This window comes from Oryctolagus cuniculus, chromosome 13 (genome assembly GCF_964237555.1).
Source record: "Oryctolagus cuniculus chromosome 13, mOryCun1.1, whole genome shotgun sequence".
NCBI lineage: Eukaryota > Metazoa > Chordata > Mammalia > Lagomorpha > Leporidae > Oryctolagus > Oryctolagus cuniculus.
In genome coordinates this window covers 34,484,073-34,501,056 of record NC_091444.1, presented here as the reverse complement: position 1 = coordinate 34,501,056, position 16,984 = coordinate 34,484,073, and the positions used below count along the sequence as shown (strand labels likewise).

Here is a 16,984-nt window from a genome sequence, read left to right as displayed (position 1 = left end):
GCACACCGCCGGCCGGCTCTCTCGGGGGCTGCTCAGGTGTTCCTTCAGATAGATGTTCCTGGTGCATGTTGTCTCTCTCCTCCTTTATAGTCCTCTTCCACCAATCCCAACTCTGCTACCCACACGCCGAGTACGCTGCTCTCCTGCAATCAGGAGCAGGTCCTGCTGTTTATTGGTTGAACTGGAAGCAGCTGTGTAGAAGCTGTTTCCTCCTCTCCCAGCGCCATATTGTGGGAGAGCAGATGCATAGAATAAGTCTTAATTCCAGTAACAGTCTAGTCCGAGTTGCTCCCCACAACAGATAGATTTCTAAACTGATTCTTCCACACTAATTATCTGCTTGAAAATTTTTCAAAAGTTCCCTCTCTGAAAGACTAAGACCAAGTCCTTTTGCATGACGCAACTTCATACCAGAGCATGGACTCTGACAACTGATACCCAAGCTTACATTCTGACTCTGTCACTTTTTATTTGCCACCATGACAAGTACTGCAAATTCTCTTGGACCCAGCCAACACTTCTGCTAAGGAGAATAGTTCAAATCATTTGTCCAGAAACTACTGAGAACTTACAATACCTAGCACATGGTTCTAGGCGCTGGATACAGCATTCAGCAAAACAGACAAGATCCCGGCCATAAAGAAACAGACTTAAGTGATTCTACCTATTTTCCTCAGAATGACCGCAAACTAAATGATTACATATTTAAAATTTAGCACAGTTGCTAACATAAAACAAAAGTCAATAAATGAACACATCAAGTACTGAAACCGGTCCCATCTTTGGGAAGATACAGCTACAAATAATTTAAAAATTAAGGGGCCAGTACTATGGCATAGTGAGTTAAAGCCCCAGCATATAGTGCCGGCATCCCAAATGGGTGCCAGTTTGAGTCCTGGCTGCTCCACTTCTGATCCAGCTCCCTGATGTGCCTAGGAAAGCAGTGGAGGATGTCCCAAGTGCTTGGGCCCCTGCAACCACATGAGAGACCTGGAGGAAGCTCCTGGCACCTTGTTTCAGATCAGCTCAGCTCCGGCCATTGCGACCATCTGGGGAGTGAACCAGTAGATAGAAGACCTCTGTCTCTAGTTCTGTTTGTAATTCTTTCAAATAAATAAAATAAATCTTTAAAAAAAAATTAAACCCAGACCTTGGCATTAGATGGTTTTGGTTTAATTTCTGGCTCTACTACTTACTAGTCATGTGACCGGGCAAAGCATTAGCATTTATGTACCTCAGTTTCCTTATTTGTAAAATATAAAACTAATAACATCATTGAGAGATTATTAGACGTATTGAGTAATAATGAGTATGTATGTACATAGTTAATTTATATATAGTATATATATAGTTAATTTAACCACCTGGCAAAAAGCAGTCATGTGTTTTGAAAAGTGAGATTGTGTGGCAATCATATAAATGCTTATTTGGATTATTGATCATATTAAGCCTTGGGGCCGGCACTGTGCCATACTGCGTGAAGCTGCTGCCTGTAGTGCTGGCATCCCCTGTGGGTGCCAGGTCAACTACCAGCTGTTCCACTTCCAATCCAACTCCCTGCTGTTGCACCTTGGAAAACTGTAGAGGATGACCCAAGTGCTTGAGCCCCTGCACTCACAGCGGAGGCCTGGAAGAAGCTCCTGATTCCTGGCTTCAGATTGGTCCATCATGTTAATATTTAAACATCAAAATATATACACTGAAGTCAACTTTTGAGTTATCCTTCTTTCTACCACACTTAATTAGTACAAGTGACTAAAAATTAACTATAGTCCCACAAAAGTCAATAAAGACAGAAAGAGCAGTAGGTAGGAAAAATATGCTTTTAATCTGCCTTTGTGTCTTATTAAGCACCACTATGTAGGACAAATCATTTAACTTCTCTGGGTCTAGTAATTCACAAATGAAATATTTACAAAAAATCATTGTGTGAAGGAAAAATCAAATAAATACTATAAATTAAATATGCTCTACAAATTGAAATACCTTACAAAAGATATCTCTAAGTCGGTCTTCTATGAAGATTAGATTAAAAATGTGTAATATTACCAGCTTGTACTTTGAAGAATAAACAAAAAAGTAAAATGGGCACAAGCCCGTATTTCTAAAACAGGCACTCATCTTGGATGGACTTTTAACAGAAAAGATAAATTTCCATGTTATGAGACCATAAAACCTTCATGCAGTAACTACTTAGTTACATGACAGTAATATTTAGTTACACATTACTATTTTATATAGCTAACACAGAACATTTTATCAGTTCAAAATATGAATATATTATCATATAAAAATGTGAACAAATCTAATGCCTAAAAGACTAGAATTCTAAAAGAACAAAAGATACTAACAAAGTACATTTACACACACACACAATTACAGTAGTTATGCTGTACCAATATTCTCATCAAAAAAGAATCATTCTAAAAATGGATGCCACTTCGTCTTTTTAAAACAAAGTTATCGAGCCGGCGCCGTGGCTCACTAGGCTAATCCTCCGCCTTGCGGCGCCGGCACACCGGGTTCTAGTCCCGGTCAGGGCGCCGGATTCTGTCCCGGTTGCCCCTCTTCCAGGCCAGCCCTCTGCTGTGGCCAGGGAGTGCAGTGGAGGATGGCCCAGGTGCTTGGGCCCTGTACCCCATGGGAGACCAGGAAAAGCACCTGGCTCCTGGCTCCTGCCATCGGATCAGCGTGGTGCGCTGGCCGCAGCGCGCCGGCCGCGGCGGCCATTGGAGGGTGAACCAACGGCAAAGGAAGACCTTTCTCTCTGTCTCTCTCTCTCACTGTCCACTCTGCCTGTCAAAAAAAAAAAAACAAAAACAAAAACAAAAACAAAAACAACAAAGTTATCATTAGATTATCAATGTTAGGTAAACAATAAAATTGAACAGGAGATGTTTTAAATATATTGGAAAAATAATACAGGCAAAAAATACAGAAGTAAAAGTAAAATCAAATTTCACACTAATTTGCAAATAAGGTAGAGAAATTAGGCTTAATTTTTTTAAAAGATTTGTCTACTTATTAGAAAGAGTTGCAAAGAGAAAGGGGGCGGGGGGGAGGGAGAGAGAGAGAGGGAGAGAAAGAGAGGAAAAGAGGGGGAAAGAGGGAGAGAGAGGGAGAGAGAGGGAGATCATCCATCTGCTGATTCATTCCCCAAATGGCAGCAATGGGCAGGGCTGAGCCAATCAGTAGCCAGGAGCTTCTTCCAGGTCTCCCACTCCCAGGAGAGAGCAGGGGCCCAAGCCCTTGGGCCATCTTCCACTGCTTTCCCAGGTTCACCAGCAGGGATCTAAATCAGAACTGGAGCAGCAGGGACTTGAACCGGCACCCATATAGGATGCCAGGACGGCAGGCAGCAGCTTCACCCAGTATGCCACAGCGCCAGCCCTTAGGCTTAATATTATCAATAATCCAAGTAAGTATTTGTATGATTGCCACACATGCCACTTTTCAAAGCACTTTATAAATACCTTCTAATTGGATTCACAGAAATACTATTCATAGTTAGTGGCTCTTGAAAGATCAATGTTCCTCACTTCAGGTTTCTTTGAATTGTGAGGCTAAGCAAGTAACACAGGTAAATTCAGGCTCTGAAAAATGTCTCCTAAATCAGACAGTGCTGTTTTAACTTCTCTTTAACTCATCTGTAAAGACAACCACTGCAACTGCATCCACAATCCTGTTCTCTGGCCTTAGCTGGGTAATGGTAAAAAGGCTCTTATTATTCATGCATAAGAAAGACTGTGAACCAGACAGGGAACTAGGGAGTCTCAGGGGATCAGTGTGTTGACACAACAAGCACCAAGTCCAAAGACCAGACTCCACCTGTGACTTACAGGATAATAACAGCAATGAGTCATATTTTTTAAGCTTCAGTTTCCAAGAACACTAGGAAATAAGAAAGGCTATCTGAAGTTTGACTCTTAAAGACAGTCCTCATAAGAAAAATGAATAATCTGATAAGGATAGTTCCAATATCCACTTCAGAATGTTAAATTCAACTTCAATGAAACAGTATCAGATAAAGTTTTAAAAGTATACTTTATGTATTATTTAATCACACTTGAGCATACTGTACTCAAGTCTATAATTAAGAGTGCCAAACAATACAGGAAAATTCCAATTTTGCTGTTGGCATGTTATTAAGGTAACTGTAAAACTCCAGCTACTATTTAGAACAAAACATGCTTCTTTACTTTATATCACAAAATATAAACATGACTAAATAAAATGTATTAAAAAAAGATATAAAACAAAATATTACCAAAAAGGCCTGATATTTATCTTCATTAAAGATACAAATGAGTCTGAACATTAAAAAAATTTCACTGTTGCTCTAAGAAATGGAAGAGGAAGCTTTGCTCATTAACAGAGAGAGGGAGTCTTGCTAATATTTAAGGCAAGACTTCTTCCTTACTTTATATCACAAACTATGGAAACATAACTAAATAAAATCTACTAACGTACTTACATATGCACAATGTTTTGCAATTCAGTTTTAAGATCTTAGAGAAGCAAACTACTTATATTTTTAAAACAGAAAAATAAAGACAACTCTAGAATTAGAGAAAAAAATTTAACAAGCACATGTTAATTATCTTAACCTAGCCATTCCATAGGTAAACATATTTCAAAACCTCATGCAGTACATGAGTCAACCTAAACAATGAATCAAATAAAACTAAAAATCAAACTGAAAAAAATTTATTCCAAACAAAAATAGAAATTTCAAGGAAAAAAAATTCCTCACAATCTAAACAAATTTAAGTGTAAATAACTAGTATCACAAAGTTTTCTCTTGTCCTGTACTCTGATAATCTGAACAAGCCTAAGAAAATTAGGTAGAGAGTTTTAAAAACAAAATCTGCAATGAAGACATAATATACAAACTTTAACTATATTGCATTAGAAAATAAAATGTTCAAACCGTATCTTAAAAGATACTTTGGGCTAAAAAAAAAGTATGGATACCACATTACTTAGAATGTATTTATAAATGTTGTCTTCACTAAATTACACCCTTCACTTTATGACGTTTGTCATTAAATCCCATGTTATGTGATTTTCACATATCCTCCTTTGCTTTAGAAAAAGTTATGTATGTGTATATTATTTACACACAAAGCAAATACAGCAAAATGTTAAAAACTGTTAAATCTATGTATTTATTAAACTTATATTTTCTGTATTATGTGAAATATTTTATAGACAATAAAATAGAAAACCAATTTTTAAAAGATAATTTAGAAAAAAATAAGTTAATATCGTATAAATGCTCAAAGACACTCACTACAGAGCTGTGGCAAAAAACTAGAAACAGCCAAACACAGAGAGTTACATTCATTTGATTTTCATAAATAGGTAACTAAGTAACCACTAAGAACTAAGCTACCATTTATAATGGCTTCATATTTCTTTTCATAACTGGCTTAACTTTTTCATAACTTACATTTTCATTTTAATATCATGTCCTTTATAAAAACGATACTGAACATCTCTATATATATTTATACAAGAGACATTAGTTTTATTTTCTCAGGATAAGTATTTAGAAGTGGAACTGTTTTATACTGAATAAAAATTATCCTTTAAAGATTTAAAAATAATTTCCTAAGCATTTTTCTGTGATATTAAGCATTCTTCAGAAAAAAATAAAAGGAAAAAGTGAATTTGTCTTTGAAGATTCAAGAATTCTACCCTTCATTAATATACTATATTTCATACAAACGCATAGTTAACCTATAACCTAGAGACCAGTATAAATTACTGCTGATAAAAGTGGGTGAAGCCACTTATCACTAGATAATCTATATACCTCCATTTAAATGCTGTACTTCACAAAGCAATAAGTCCATCATAAAGTCTGTACTTTACTCAAAGGTACTCAGCAACAACCCACAAGGCACTATGAGGAGCTATAATACCAACCAATCATTCTGAGCTTTGCAATCAACTAGGCTGAAGGCCTCTTTAGCATGTTACTGAAAAAGCAAGCAGCATTAAGATTACTAGGCAATGAAGAAACTGCTGCTGTCACTCCACTATTTTCTGTGTTGTCTTTATAAGCAACAACAGTCAGAATTTTAAGAACTTTTCTTCTGCACGTTACTGGAATAAGAATGAGGTAAGAAGATGTTTCATTTTGTTTACTAAATTAGAGAACATAATGAAATTTTGGAGGGGAAATTTTAACTTAATCTTACACTTATGTGTGTGTTTGTTTTTAAAGATCTATTCATTTGAAAGGCAGAGTTACAGAGAAGCAGAGGCGGGGGTGGGGGTGGGGGTCTTCCATCTGCTGGTTCACTCCCCAGATGGCCACAACTTGCCAGAGTGGTGCCGATCCAAAGCCAGAAGCCAGGAGCTTCTTCCAGGTCTCCCACGCAGGTACAGGGACCCAAGGAGTTGGGCCATCTTCCCAGGCCAAAACAGAGAGCTGGATCAGAAGTTGGGCAGCCAGGACTCAAGCTGGCGCCCATATAGGACACCAGCACTGCAGGCAGCAGCCATTACTCAATACGCCACAGTGCTGGCCCCTACTTATGTTTTAAAAGGGACAGTAATTGTCACAGAAATTTTCCTAGGGCTGGCAATGCGGCATAGTGGGTGACACCAGCATCCCATATGCACACTGGTGTGAGTCCGTGCTGCTCCACTTCCGATCCACTCCCTGATAATGGTCTGGGAAAGCAGCAGAGGATGATGGCCCGAGTGCTTAAGCCCCTGCAGGCAGATCTGACTGCTGGCTTCGGCCTGGCCATCTCTGGCCATTTCAGCCATTTGGGGAATGGACCAGTAGATAGATGGAGGACCTCTCTCCCTGCCACCCTCACCCTGTAACTTTGCCTATTAAATAAATAAATTTTTTAATTTCACAAATTTTTTTACTTTTACTTTTATTTTACTATAAATATTTTTAATCTACCCCAGAAGTATTTACAACTTTTGTTTACTTCTGACACACAAAAATTATGAATCTGTGAAGTGTATATACATGTACACTCCATAAAGTCCAATCAGAGTAAACATATCTATCTCCTCAAACATTTAATGTTTCTTTATGGTGAAAAAATTTTTAAATTCTTGGTTTTTTTCTTGTGAAATAATACATTATTATCCACAGTCATCCTACTTTGCAATAGAACACCAGAACATCTTACTTCTAACTATAACGTGGTACCTTTTTAAAAACTTTGAAGTAGCTAAAATTAACACTCAGATTAACCTGGAAATTCCTTTACTATTTGTACTAAATTTCTTGTAATGTCCAAAAGTCAAAGGCAAAATTTCCTGTAAACATATGTTACCTACTGCATTTAGACTGACAAATTGCTTATAAACATCTGAATTGCTGAAAGAAACGTAACCAATTACTTCTTTTTCTTCCTAGGTTGCCAATGTTTTAAATTTTATCTTTTTTATGCTAAGAACAGTTAACTAAATTATAATGGCATTATATTACAGATTCAGTAAATGATCAATGGTATTGAAGTAAGAAATTTAATTACTTGAGAAAACACAAATACGAATATAAAATACAAATGAGACCATTAGTGCAAATCAAAATTAAATATCTGAGTTTCAAATCTACCAATCTCTAAACTTATTTAGAACCTGAATAAATCAAGATTTTCTGCTGTGAAACAAGCATACTCAGGGATAATGTACAGACTTTAAAAGGAAAAACAGAAGGACTCTTTCAACTTGTTTAATGGAGTTATCAAGTGTAACAGCAACTCCATGTGGACTATGTACCAATTTCCAGTGGAGATGCTGTTACTTTTGATGGTTACCAACTTGCTACAACATAAAAGCGTAAGAAAGAAAGAAAATTGTGGTCACTCCACTCTCATTTGATTCAAAAGAATGGATAACCATTAATCACATTTTATAAAACTGGTAAATAATTAAGAATATGAATTTTTTAAAATTTACGTGTAAGTCACCAAAATGAGCTAATAACAGAAGACTGAAGTCACTATTAAATGATGAAGTGGCCATTGTTTGACAGAGATCACAATACCACTTGGGATGCATGCATCCTATATCGAAGTGCTTGGTTCAGGTCGCTGCTCTTCTTCTGATTCTGCTTCCTGCTAATAACGCATACCATCAGAAGAAGCTGATGATAGCTGAAGGATCTGTGACTCTGCCACCCATGTAGGAGAACAGGACCAAGTTCCTGGCTCCCAGCTTGGACCCAGCCCATCCCAGCGCAAGTGAATGAACCAGCAGATGGGGGGTGAGGGTAGGGATGGCGAGAAGGGGGAGGGGTGGCATTCTATTAGGTATTCACACTCTGCTTAACAAAAAAACAAAAAGAGAATTGGTATATAGGAAATTGACCTATGAAATGACAGATGATATGGCTAAATTTGTCTGTCATTTCTGTAGGCCAATATTCTGTATACCTCTGCTGCTTCAAAATCAGAAATCAACCAATATGATGGTGGCAACAAAATGGCAGATACACAAAAAAATCTGTAACACAACCATATAAATGTATTGACTCAATAAAACCTAAGTGATACATAATGAAAACTTGTTTGCATTTTCTGAGAAAGCTCACATTTCACCTAGCTTACTGACCAATAATTAACCCGTGTTATCACTTTATTGTCATGATGAAATCATGGTCAATTATATCCAATTGATCTACTTACTAATATATAATATGGTCAACCTTAACCACTTCAAAGAAATTCCCTAAAACTCTTATACGCTAAAAACAAAGAAAAATGAAAAATAATGACAGCTGCCTTATAAAAGCTCTCTTTAATAAAGATTTATTTATGGGCCGGCGCCGTGGCTCACCACGCTAATCCTCCGCCTTGCGGCACCGGCACACCGGGTTCTAGTCCTGGTTGGGGCGCCGGATTCTGTCCCAGTTGCCCCTCTTCCAGGCCAGCTCTCTGCTGTGGCCAGGGAGTGCAGTGGAGGATGGCCCAAGTACTTGGGCCCTGCACCCCATGGGAGACCAGGATAAGTACCTAGCTCCTGCCATCGGATCAGCGTGGTGTGCCGGCCGCAGCGCGCCAGCCGCGACAGCCATTGGAGGGTGAACCAACAGCAAAGGAAGACCTTTCTCTCTATCTCTCTCTCATTGTCCACTCTGCCTGTCAAAAAAATTAAAAAAAAAAAAAAAAGATTTATTAATTTACTTGAGAGGTTGAGTTAAAGAGAGGGAGAAGACAGACGTCTTCCATCCACTGGTACAGTCCCTATAAGGCCACAACAGCTGGAACTGAACCAATCCAAAGCCAGGAGCTTCCTCTGGGTCTCCCACTTGGGTGCAGGGACTCAAGCACTTGGGCCATCTTTTACTGCTTTCCCAGGTCACTAGCAGGTAGCTGGATTGGAAATGGAGCAGCCAGGACTCAAATTGGCACCCATATGGGATACTGGTGCTGCAGGCAGATGCTTGATCTACTATGCCACAGTGCCGGCCCCAAAAGGACTCTCTTAAAAAGAAAAAAAAAAAAAGAAAAAAAAAAAACTTGGGGCTGGCATTGTGGCTTGGTGGCTTAGGCTTGCGCCAAGGGATGCTAGTTCAAGTCCCGGCTGCTCCACTTCTGATCCACCTCCCTGCTAACGGCCTGGAAAGGCAATGGAAAACTGCCGAGATGCTTGGGCCCCTGCAATCACACTGGAGACCCAGAAGATGCACCTGGCTTTGGAATGGACCAGCTCTGGCCATTGTGGTCATTTGGGGAATGAACCAGTAGATGGAAGACCTCTACCTCTCCCTTTCTCTCTCTGTAACTTTGCCTCTCAAACAAATAAATAAATCTTTAAAAAAAAAAAAAAACAACTCTAGTATGAAATGTTGATACTTGTATTAATTTATTTTAACTACAATCATTTTAATTCTTAATAGAGGGAATACATTAGTAGTTTACATCTAATCAAGCTCTAAATTATAAGAACAAAGAAATAATATTTAGACTAAAGAATCTTACACCTCAGATCCAAATCACAATAATACTGAAATAATCTTGGGACAACCTCCTGGTCTCTAGCCTACAGCTTCTTTCCCTAAGACACATTCTTAATTCTCATGTCTTCTTAAAAGTTAAATTCCTGGGTGCAGCTGATTGGGTCACTGCCTGCTACACTGACATCCTATATGGGCGCTGGTGCAAGTCCCGCCTGTTCCACTTCAAACCAGCTCACTGCTAATGTGCCTGGGAAAGCAGCAGATAATGCCCCAAGTGTTTGGGCTCATGACACTCACGTGGGACACAAAGGAGCTCCTGGCTCCTGCCTGGCACAGGCCCTGGTGTTGTGGCCATTCAAGGAGCGAACCAGGGCCAGTGCCAAAGCTCACTTAGTTAATCCTCCACCTGCAGCACCGGCATCCCATATGGGCACCGGGTCTAGTCCCGGTTGCTGCTCTTCCAGTTCAACTCTCCACTGTGGCCCGGGAAGGCAGTGAAGGATGGCCTAAGTGCTTGGGCCTGCACCCGCATGGGAGACCAGGAGGAAGCACATGGCTCCTGGCTTCGGATGGGCATAGCACCAGCCGTGGTGGCCATTTGGGGGGTGAACCAACGGAAGGAAGACCTTTCTCTCTGTCTCTCTCTCTCTCTCACTGTCTCTGTCAAAAAAAAAAAAAAAAAAAAAAGAATGAATCAGCAAACAATTCTCTCTCTTCCTCTCCAATTCTGCCTTTCAAGTAACAATAAATATTTTTTTTTTTTTTTTTTTTTTTTTTACAGTCCAGAGTGGACAGTGAGAGAGAGAGAGACAGAGAGAGAAAGGTCTTCCTTTTGCCGTTGGTTCACCCTCCAATGGCCGCCGCTGCAGCCGGCGCACCGCGCTGATCCGATGGCAGGAGCCAGGATCCAGGTGCTTTTCCTGGTCTCCCATGGGGTGCAGGGCCCAAGCACCTGGGCCATCCTCCACTGTACTCCCTGGCCATAGCAGAGAGCTGGCCTGGAAGAGGGGCAACCGGGACAGAATCCGGCGCCCCAACCGGGACTAGAACCCGGTGTGCCGGCGCCGCAAGGTGGAGGATTAGCCTATTGAGCCACGGCGCCGGCCCAACAATAAATATTTTTAAAATAAATTTTGAAAAAACTTTAATCAACTTGTTTTCTAAAAATTTTCTGTGGGTATGTTGTGGCACAATGGGTTAAGCAAAGTCTTGATGCCTGCATTCCATATCGGAGTGCCTAGGATAAGTTCTATCTTAGCTTCCAATCCAGTGTACTGCTAAAGCACCTGAGAGGCAGCAAATGCTGACCAAGTGTTTGGGTCCCCTTCCACCTACATGGGAGACCCAGATGGAGTTCCTGGCTACTGGCTGGCCTAGCCCCTGCCCTGAAGGGATTTGGGGAGTGAAACAGTAGATAGAATGAAGCAAACTCCCTTCCTCCTTCTCTTCTGTTTTTCAAAATAATTAAAAAACAAACAAAAATCTAGAGCAGGAATTGTGGTACAGCATGTTAAGCCACTGCTTGGGACACCTACATCCCATCTCAGAGTGCCAGTGCAGGTGCTGGCTACTCTGGTTTGGATTAGGCTTCCTGTTAATGCACCTGGGGAGCAGCAGATCATGGCCAAGTGTTTGGGTCCTATCTCTCACCTGAGAGACCAGGATGGAGTTCCTGGCTTCTGGCTTCTGCCTGGCCCAGGCCCTGCTGTCACAGGCATTTGGGAAGTGAACGGGTCAACAGATAGAATGAGTGAATGAATGAATCAATCAATCAGTCTGTCTGTCTCTCTGCCTCATTCAAATAAATAAATCTTTTTTTAAAGAAACTTCTAAGGTAGGCATTGCAGAACAGCTGGTTAAGCCACCACTTCAGTTGCCCAGATCCCATACTGGAGTAGTACCGGCTACTCCAGTTCTGATCAAGCTCCCTGCTAATGTGCCTAGAAAGCAAGGATGGCCCAAGTACCTAGATTCCTGCCACCCGTATGAGAGACCAAATTCTTCGGCTTGACTCAGTCCTTGCTGTTGCTGCCCTGAGGAGAAAACCAGTATATCGAAGATCTCAATTTGTCTCTCCCTCTCTGCATTCTGCCTTTCAAATAAATAAATAAATAAATCTAAAAATAGAAGCTTATGAAAAAGACTGAGGCATATCTATATATACTGACTTGGAAAAAAAAACTGTAAGATAAAATGTAAAAGCAAAGCACAGAGCAGCAGATTTAGATCTCTTTCTGTATGAACACATGCATATGCTGGCAGAACTCTTTTTTTTTTTTTGGGAAGAATTCAGAAAGGTCAACAATAACTGCCTCAAAAAAAGATTTGTATGTCGGCAGGAAAAAACCTACGGCTTGCTATATAAGCTTTTCCACTTTGTCTCCATTTATTATCTTTCCAAATTAAAAAAAAAAAAAGAAAGAAAGAACAGAGAATATAATCAGCGCAATCACATCTACTCAATTAGCATCACCTAAATTTTGAAGTACCCAAGCAAATTAATGTTATTTCCATTGAAGAGGAAGTAGATTCAGAATAAGAGTAACTGTTACAAAAGAATATCATATTTTGGCTCTCCAAAACATGTTTATCTTTGGATCCCTGACACCTTAATCTAGCACAATAAATTCAAATAGGAAAAAAGTCAGAGTTTTAATATGGGGCAAAAAAACTGGGGCTAGTATTGTGGTACAGCAGGTTAAGCTGTTTCTTGCAATACCAGCATCACATATCTGAGTGGCAGTTCAAATTTTGGCTGCTCCACTCTGAATCCAACTCCCTGCTATGCACCTGGAAAGGAACAGAAAATGGCTCAAATACTTGGGTTTCTGCCACCCATGTAGGAGACCGGGACGGAGTTCCAGGCTCCTGGCTATAGCCTAGCTCAGTCTGAGCTGTGGCTGCCATTTGGGGAGTGAACCTGCTGACAAAAGATCAATCAATCCATCTCTCTTTCTCCCATCCCTATCACTCTGCTTTTCAAATACATTTTTTTAAGTTCAAAGAAAAATGTGAAAAATCTAGTTTTTGTTAATATTTCAATCACATGAGAGAATCTTTCTGCAATTCACATTTAACTACCCCAAGAAGATGGTTATTTTAGAATATTTTACTTAAAACATGCAAGCAGTTCTTAATAGTCCCTCCTATTTTTAGATTTTTTAAGAAAACACAATTCATTTTAAAACAATAAAAAATTTTAGAACAAGTTCTACCTGTTGATCAAGTATTCTTCCTTTGTCTTATGATGAAACACAGGAATTGGAACACCCCATACTCTTTGCCTTGATATACACCAATATGGCCGCCTGTCCATCATTTCAATCATGGCATTCAGCGCTGATCCAGGAATAAATTTCACTGTTTTTAGTAATTCCTGCAATTGATTCATAAATCAGATCTATTGCGAGAAACAAACTTTCTGGAATTGTCATTATCTTTCCTAATGCAATTCTTTATCTGGATGTATGTAGTTATACAAGTAGTTCCCCTACCCCCAAAAAACACTGAAGATTTCAGAGTAAATGAAGCAAAGTAACAATGGAGCCACAAAAGCTCAATACATAATACTCAGAGCAACTTCACCTTTTGAAGATTAGCGTGAGAGTTTATATCGATTTCCAACTTAAATCAACCTTTGGTTAAACCTTTTATTACCAGGTTTGAACTAAGTATTAAACATCAGTGAAGTACAGTTAAAGTCAATTCAAACTTGATTTCAACCACTGTTTTAAATGCTTAAAAAATAAGCAACTATTCAATGTTAATAAACAAGGTTTGCAATATAATTTGATTTTTACACAGAAAGGTTTATAAGAAAACACTTTCTCAACAGTTACTTCCAAATGATTTATCACCTGTCAGGAAGTCTCCCACCCTTATTTCTCCCAAAAGTTCAATTGTCGATTACCAAAAGAATAATTGAGAGCAAAAATGTTTAGTAATAATCTCCCCAAAGAGCCAAAATATGCTAGTCTCATGTTTAAAAAAATCCATTCATCTGTTAATAAATATAGTTTATATTTACATAAATATACATTGTTATATTTTTTAGAGGCTTAAAAGGTTTCCTCACTTACTTTAACTAACAAAAAATACCCTTTGTAGCACTATCTATTGGCAGAACAACCACATCTCTACAACTCAATTTGATTTAAAAATCCAATGTGAAAACTGACTAGACATTTGATTGTTAAGTAATTACTATTACTTTTTCAAGATGATGCTAATATACACGCTGGAATACTACATGGAAGAAATGTAACACGGAAGAAATATTGCCTGGAATTTGCTTCAAAATAATCCAGTGGTTGGGAAGTAAAGCATAGCTGGTAGAAGTACAGATACAGGGTCCGGCACTGTGGCGCAGTGGGTTAATGCCATGGCCTGAAGCGCCGGCATCCCATATGGGCGCAGGTTAGAGACCCGGCTACTCCACTTTGATCCAGCTCTCTGATATGGCCTAGGAGAGCAGTAGAAGATGGCCCAAGTCCTTGGGCCCCTGCACCCACATGGGAGACCCTGAAAAAGCTCCTGGCTTCAGATCGGCGCAGCTCTGGCCGTTGCAGCCATCTGGGGAGTAAACCATTGGATGGAACACCTCTCTCTCTCTGCCTCTCTTCTATGTAATTCTGACTTTCAAATAAATAATAAAAAAAAAATCTTTGAAAAAAAGCACCGATACAAACAAAATCAGCCAAAAGGTGACTATTTTTGAAGTCAGGTGGGAACACAGCAGTATATAACTCCACCTTGCCATCTTTACAAAGAGCAACTAACTAAAAACTGTCTATAAAGAAGATTAAAAAAACAAATCTTGGCTTAAACATACTGTTACCAGACTTAAACGTCTGCAATCAAAAAACTGTAAAGGGCCGGCGCCGCAGCTCACTAGGCTAATCCTCCGCCTTGCGGCGCTGGCACACCGGGTTCTAGTCCCAGTCGGGGCACCGGATTCTGTCCTGGTTGCCCCTCTTCCAGGCCAGCTCTCTGCTGTGGCCAGGGAGTGTAGTGGAGGATGGCTCAAGTACTTGGGCCCTGCACCCCATGGGAGACCAGGAAAGCACCTGGCTCCTGCCATCAGATCAGCGCGGTGCGCCGGCCGCAGCGCGCCGGCCGTGGCAGCCATTGGAGGGTGAACCAACGGCAAAAAGGAAGACCTTTCTCTCTGTCTCTCTCACTGTCCACTCTGCCTGTCAAAAAAAAAAAAAAAAAAATTGTAAAGTGCTGGAAGTTATAAATTTTAACATTTAAAAGTAACAAAGGCTTCAGAAGAGTGAAAACAAAAACAACCAAAACATTTGTATCACAGTTGTCCACTTTACACAAGCTTAGAAAATATAAACTGTTATGCATTGCTTTGGCAAAGACCCCAAATTGCCAGGCCAACAAATGAACCAGTAAATACAGCAATATCTTAGATTTAAGATTTAAAACAAAATATGTGTATATTCAGCCTGGTAAGCAAATATATTTGAGGTCTTCCCTCCAATAGAATCAACTTAATCTTTGAGATACGCTTACACTTACACATCCTCACAGATAAGTGTGTGTACTAAATGCAAGAGCTCAAATATATATTATTAGTACATCCATAGTATTTGTTAACTCAGATCAATTTTTTTTAATGGACTGCAAATTCACTGTTAAGGAAGTAAAAGGTTTAAAAAGAGTTTTACTGAATGTCCAGTAAGTACCAGATATTGTTCTGCCATCCTGGGGGTGCTGGGGTGCTAAATGACTTGCTAACCCCAGGTCTTTCCTAATTCTATGTTACTTTCACCCTACCAGTCAGGAAAGTCCACTGACTAACTGTGAATAGAACTCCAAGGTCATTCCAGATCTAATTTCCTGCAACTTTACTCCAACAAATCATAATATCAGCAATCCTTTCCACTCCAAAAACCCCACCCAATCTTTTTATACTAAGTGAAAGACAAACCCAACCTTTTATACCTTGGCTGTAGTCTTAATATCCGAGATATTTATAAACCACTGCTTGCTGGCACGAATAACAACTGGTTTCTTAGTCCTCCAATCATAGGGATAGCTGTGTACCAATTTTTCCTCTTTCAACAAATGCTTTGTAGTCTGAAGCATCTTTATAACTTTAAAAAAACACAATTTATATTAGACACAATTAAGAAGTGTTATGGGGATGGGCATTATGACAGAGCAGGTTAAATTGCCATTTGGTATGCTTGTATTCCATACTGGAGTACCTGGTTCAAGTCCAGGATACTCTGCTTTTGATCCAGTTTCCTGCTGCTGTGCTTGGGAGGCAGGGAATAATGGTCCAAATAGTTGGGTTCCTGCCACCCATATAGGAGACCAGGCTAGAGCTCCCGGCTTTGGTCTTACCCTAGCTGAGGTCTGTGTGGGTATTTGTGGAGTGAACCTGCAAACAGATTATCTGTTTATCATTCTGCCTTTCAAATAAATCTTTTCAAAAACTAAAGTTCGTGGCTGGCACTGTGGCGTAGTAGGTAAAGCCACCGCCTGCAGTGCCGGCATCCCACATGGGCGCCGGTTTGAGTCCCGGCTGCTCCACTTCCTATCTAGGTCTCTGCTATGGCCTGGGAAAGCAGAAGATGGCTCAAGGCCTTGGGCCCCTGCACCTGTGAGGGAGACTCGAAAGAAGCTCCTGGCTCCTCACTTCGAATCGGCGCAGCTCCAACAGTCGCAGCCAATTGGGGAGTGAACCAGCAGAGAGAAGACCTCTCTCCCTGCCTCTCCTTCTCTCTCTGTGTAACTCTTTCAAGTAAAATAAATAAATCTTAAAAAAAAAAAAAAAAAAAAAAAAAAAAACACAAAAACTGAAGTTCAGTCATTCTATATATACTTTATCTTATTAAAGATTTATTTTTTATTTGAAAGAATTACAGAGAGGCAGAGGAAGAGGTGGGGGGTGGGGAGAGAGTCTTCTATCCGCTGGTTACTCCCCAAATGTTCCTAACGGCCTGTGCTAGGCCAGAATGAAGCCAGGAGCCAGGGTCTCCCATGTGGGTACAGGTGCCCAAGGACCTGGGCCATCTTCCACTGCTT

The 16,984-nt window shown here is 40.0% G+C and overlaps 1 protein-coding gene and 2 non-coding genes across 3 annotated transcripts in view; 2 read left to right on the top strand and 1 right to left on the bottom strand.

Moving 5' to 3' along the window:
- Positions 1–16,984, bottom strand: part of IARS2 (isoleucyl-tRNA synthetase 2, mitochondrial) — a 76,352-nt gene that overhangs the window by 35,959 nt on the left and 23,409 nt on the right. Inside the window, exons 11-12 of the mRNA XM_008268410.4 lie at positions 15,896–16,047; positions 13,156–13,316 (exon numbers count right to left, since the gene is read on the bottom strand). Of these exons, the coding sequence (XP_008266632.1) occupies positions 13,156–13,316; positions 15,896–16,047 (313 nt within the window). The remainder of the gene's footprint in view (positions 1–13,155; positions 13,317–15,895; positions 16,048–16,984) is intronic.
- MIR194 (microRNA mir-194) lies at positions 7,729–7,786 on the top strand. Its single transcript, NR_162568.1, has one exon. It is a non-coding gene; the product is annotated as a microRNA mir-194 (primary transcript).
- Positions 8,345–8,404, top strand: MIR215 (microRNA mir-215). Its single transcript, NR_162585.1, has one exon. It is a non-coding gene; the product is annotated as a microRNA mir-215 (primary transcript).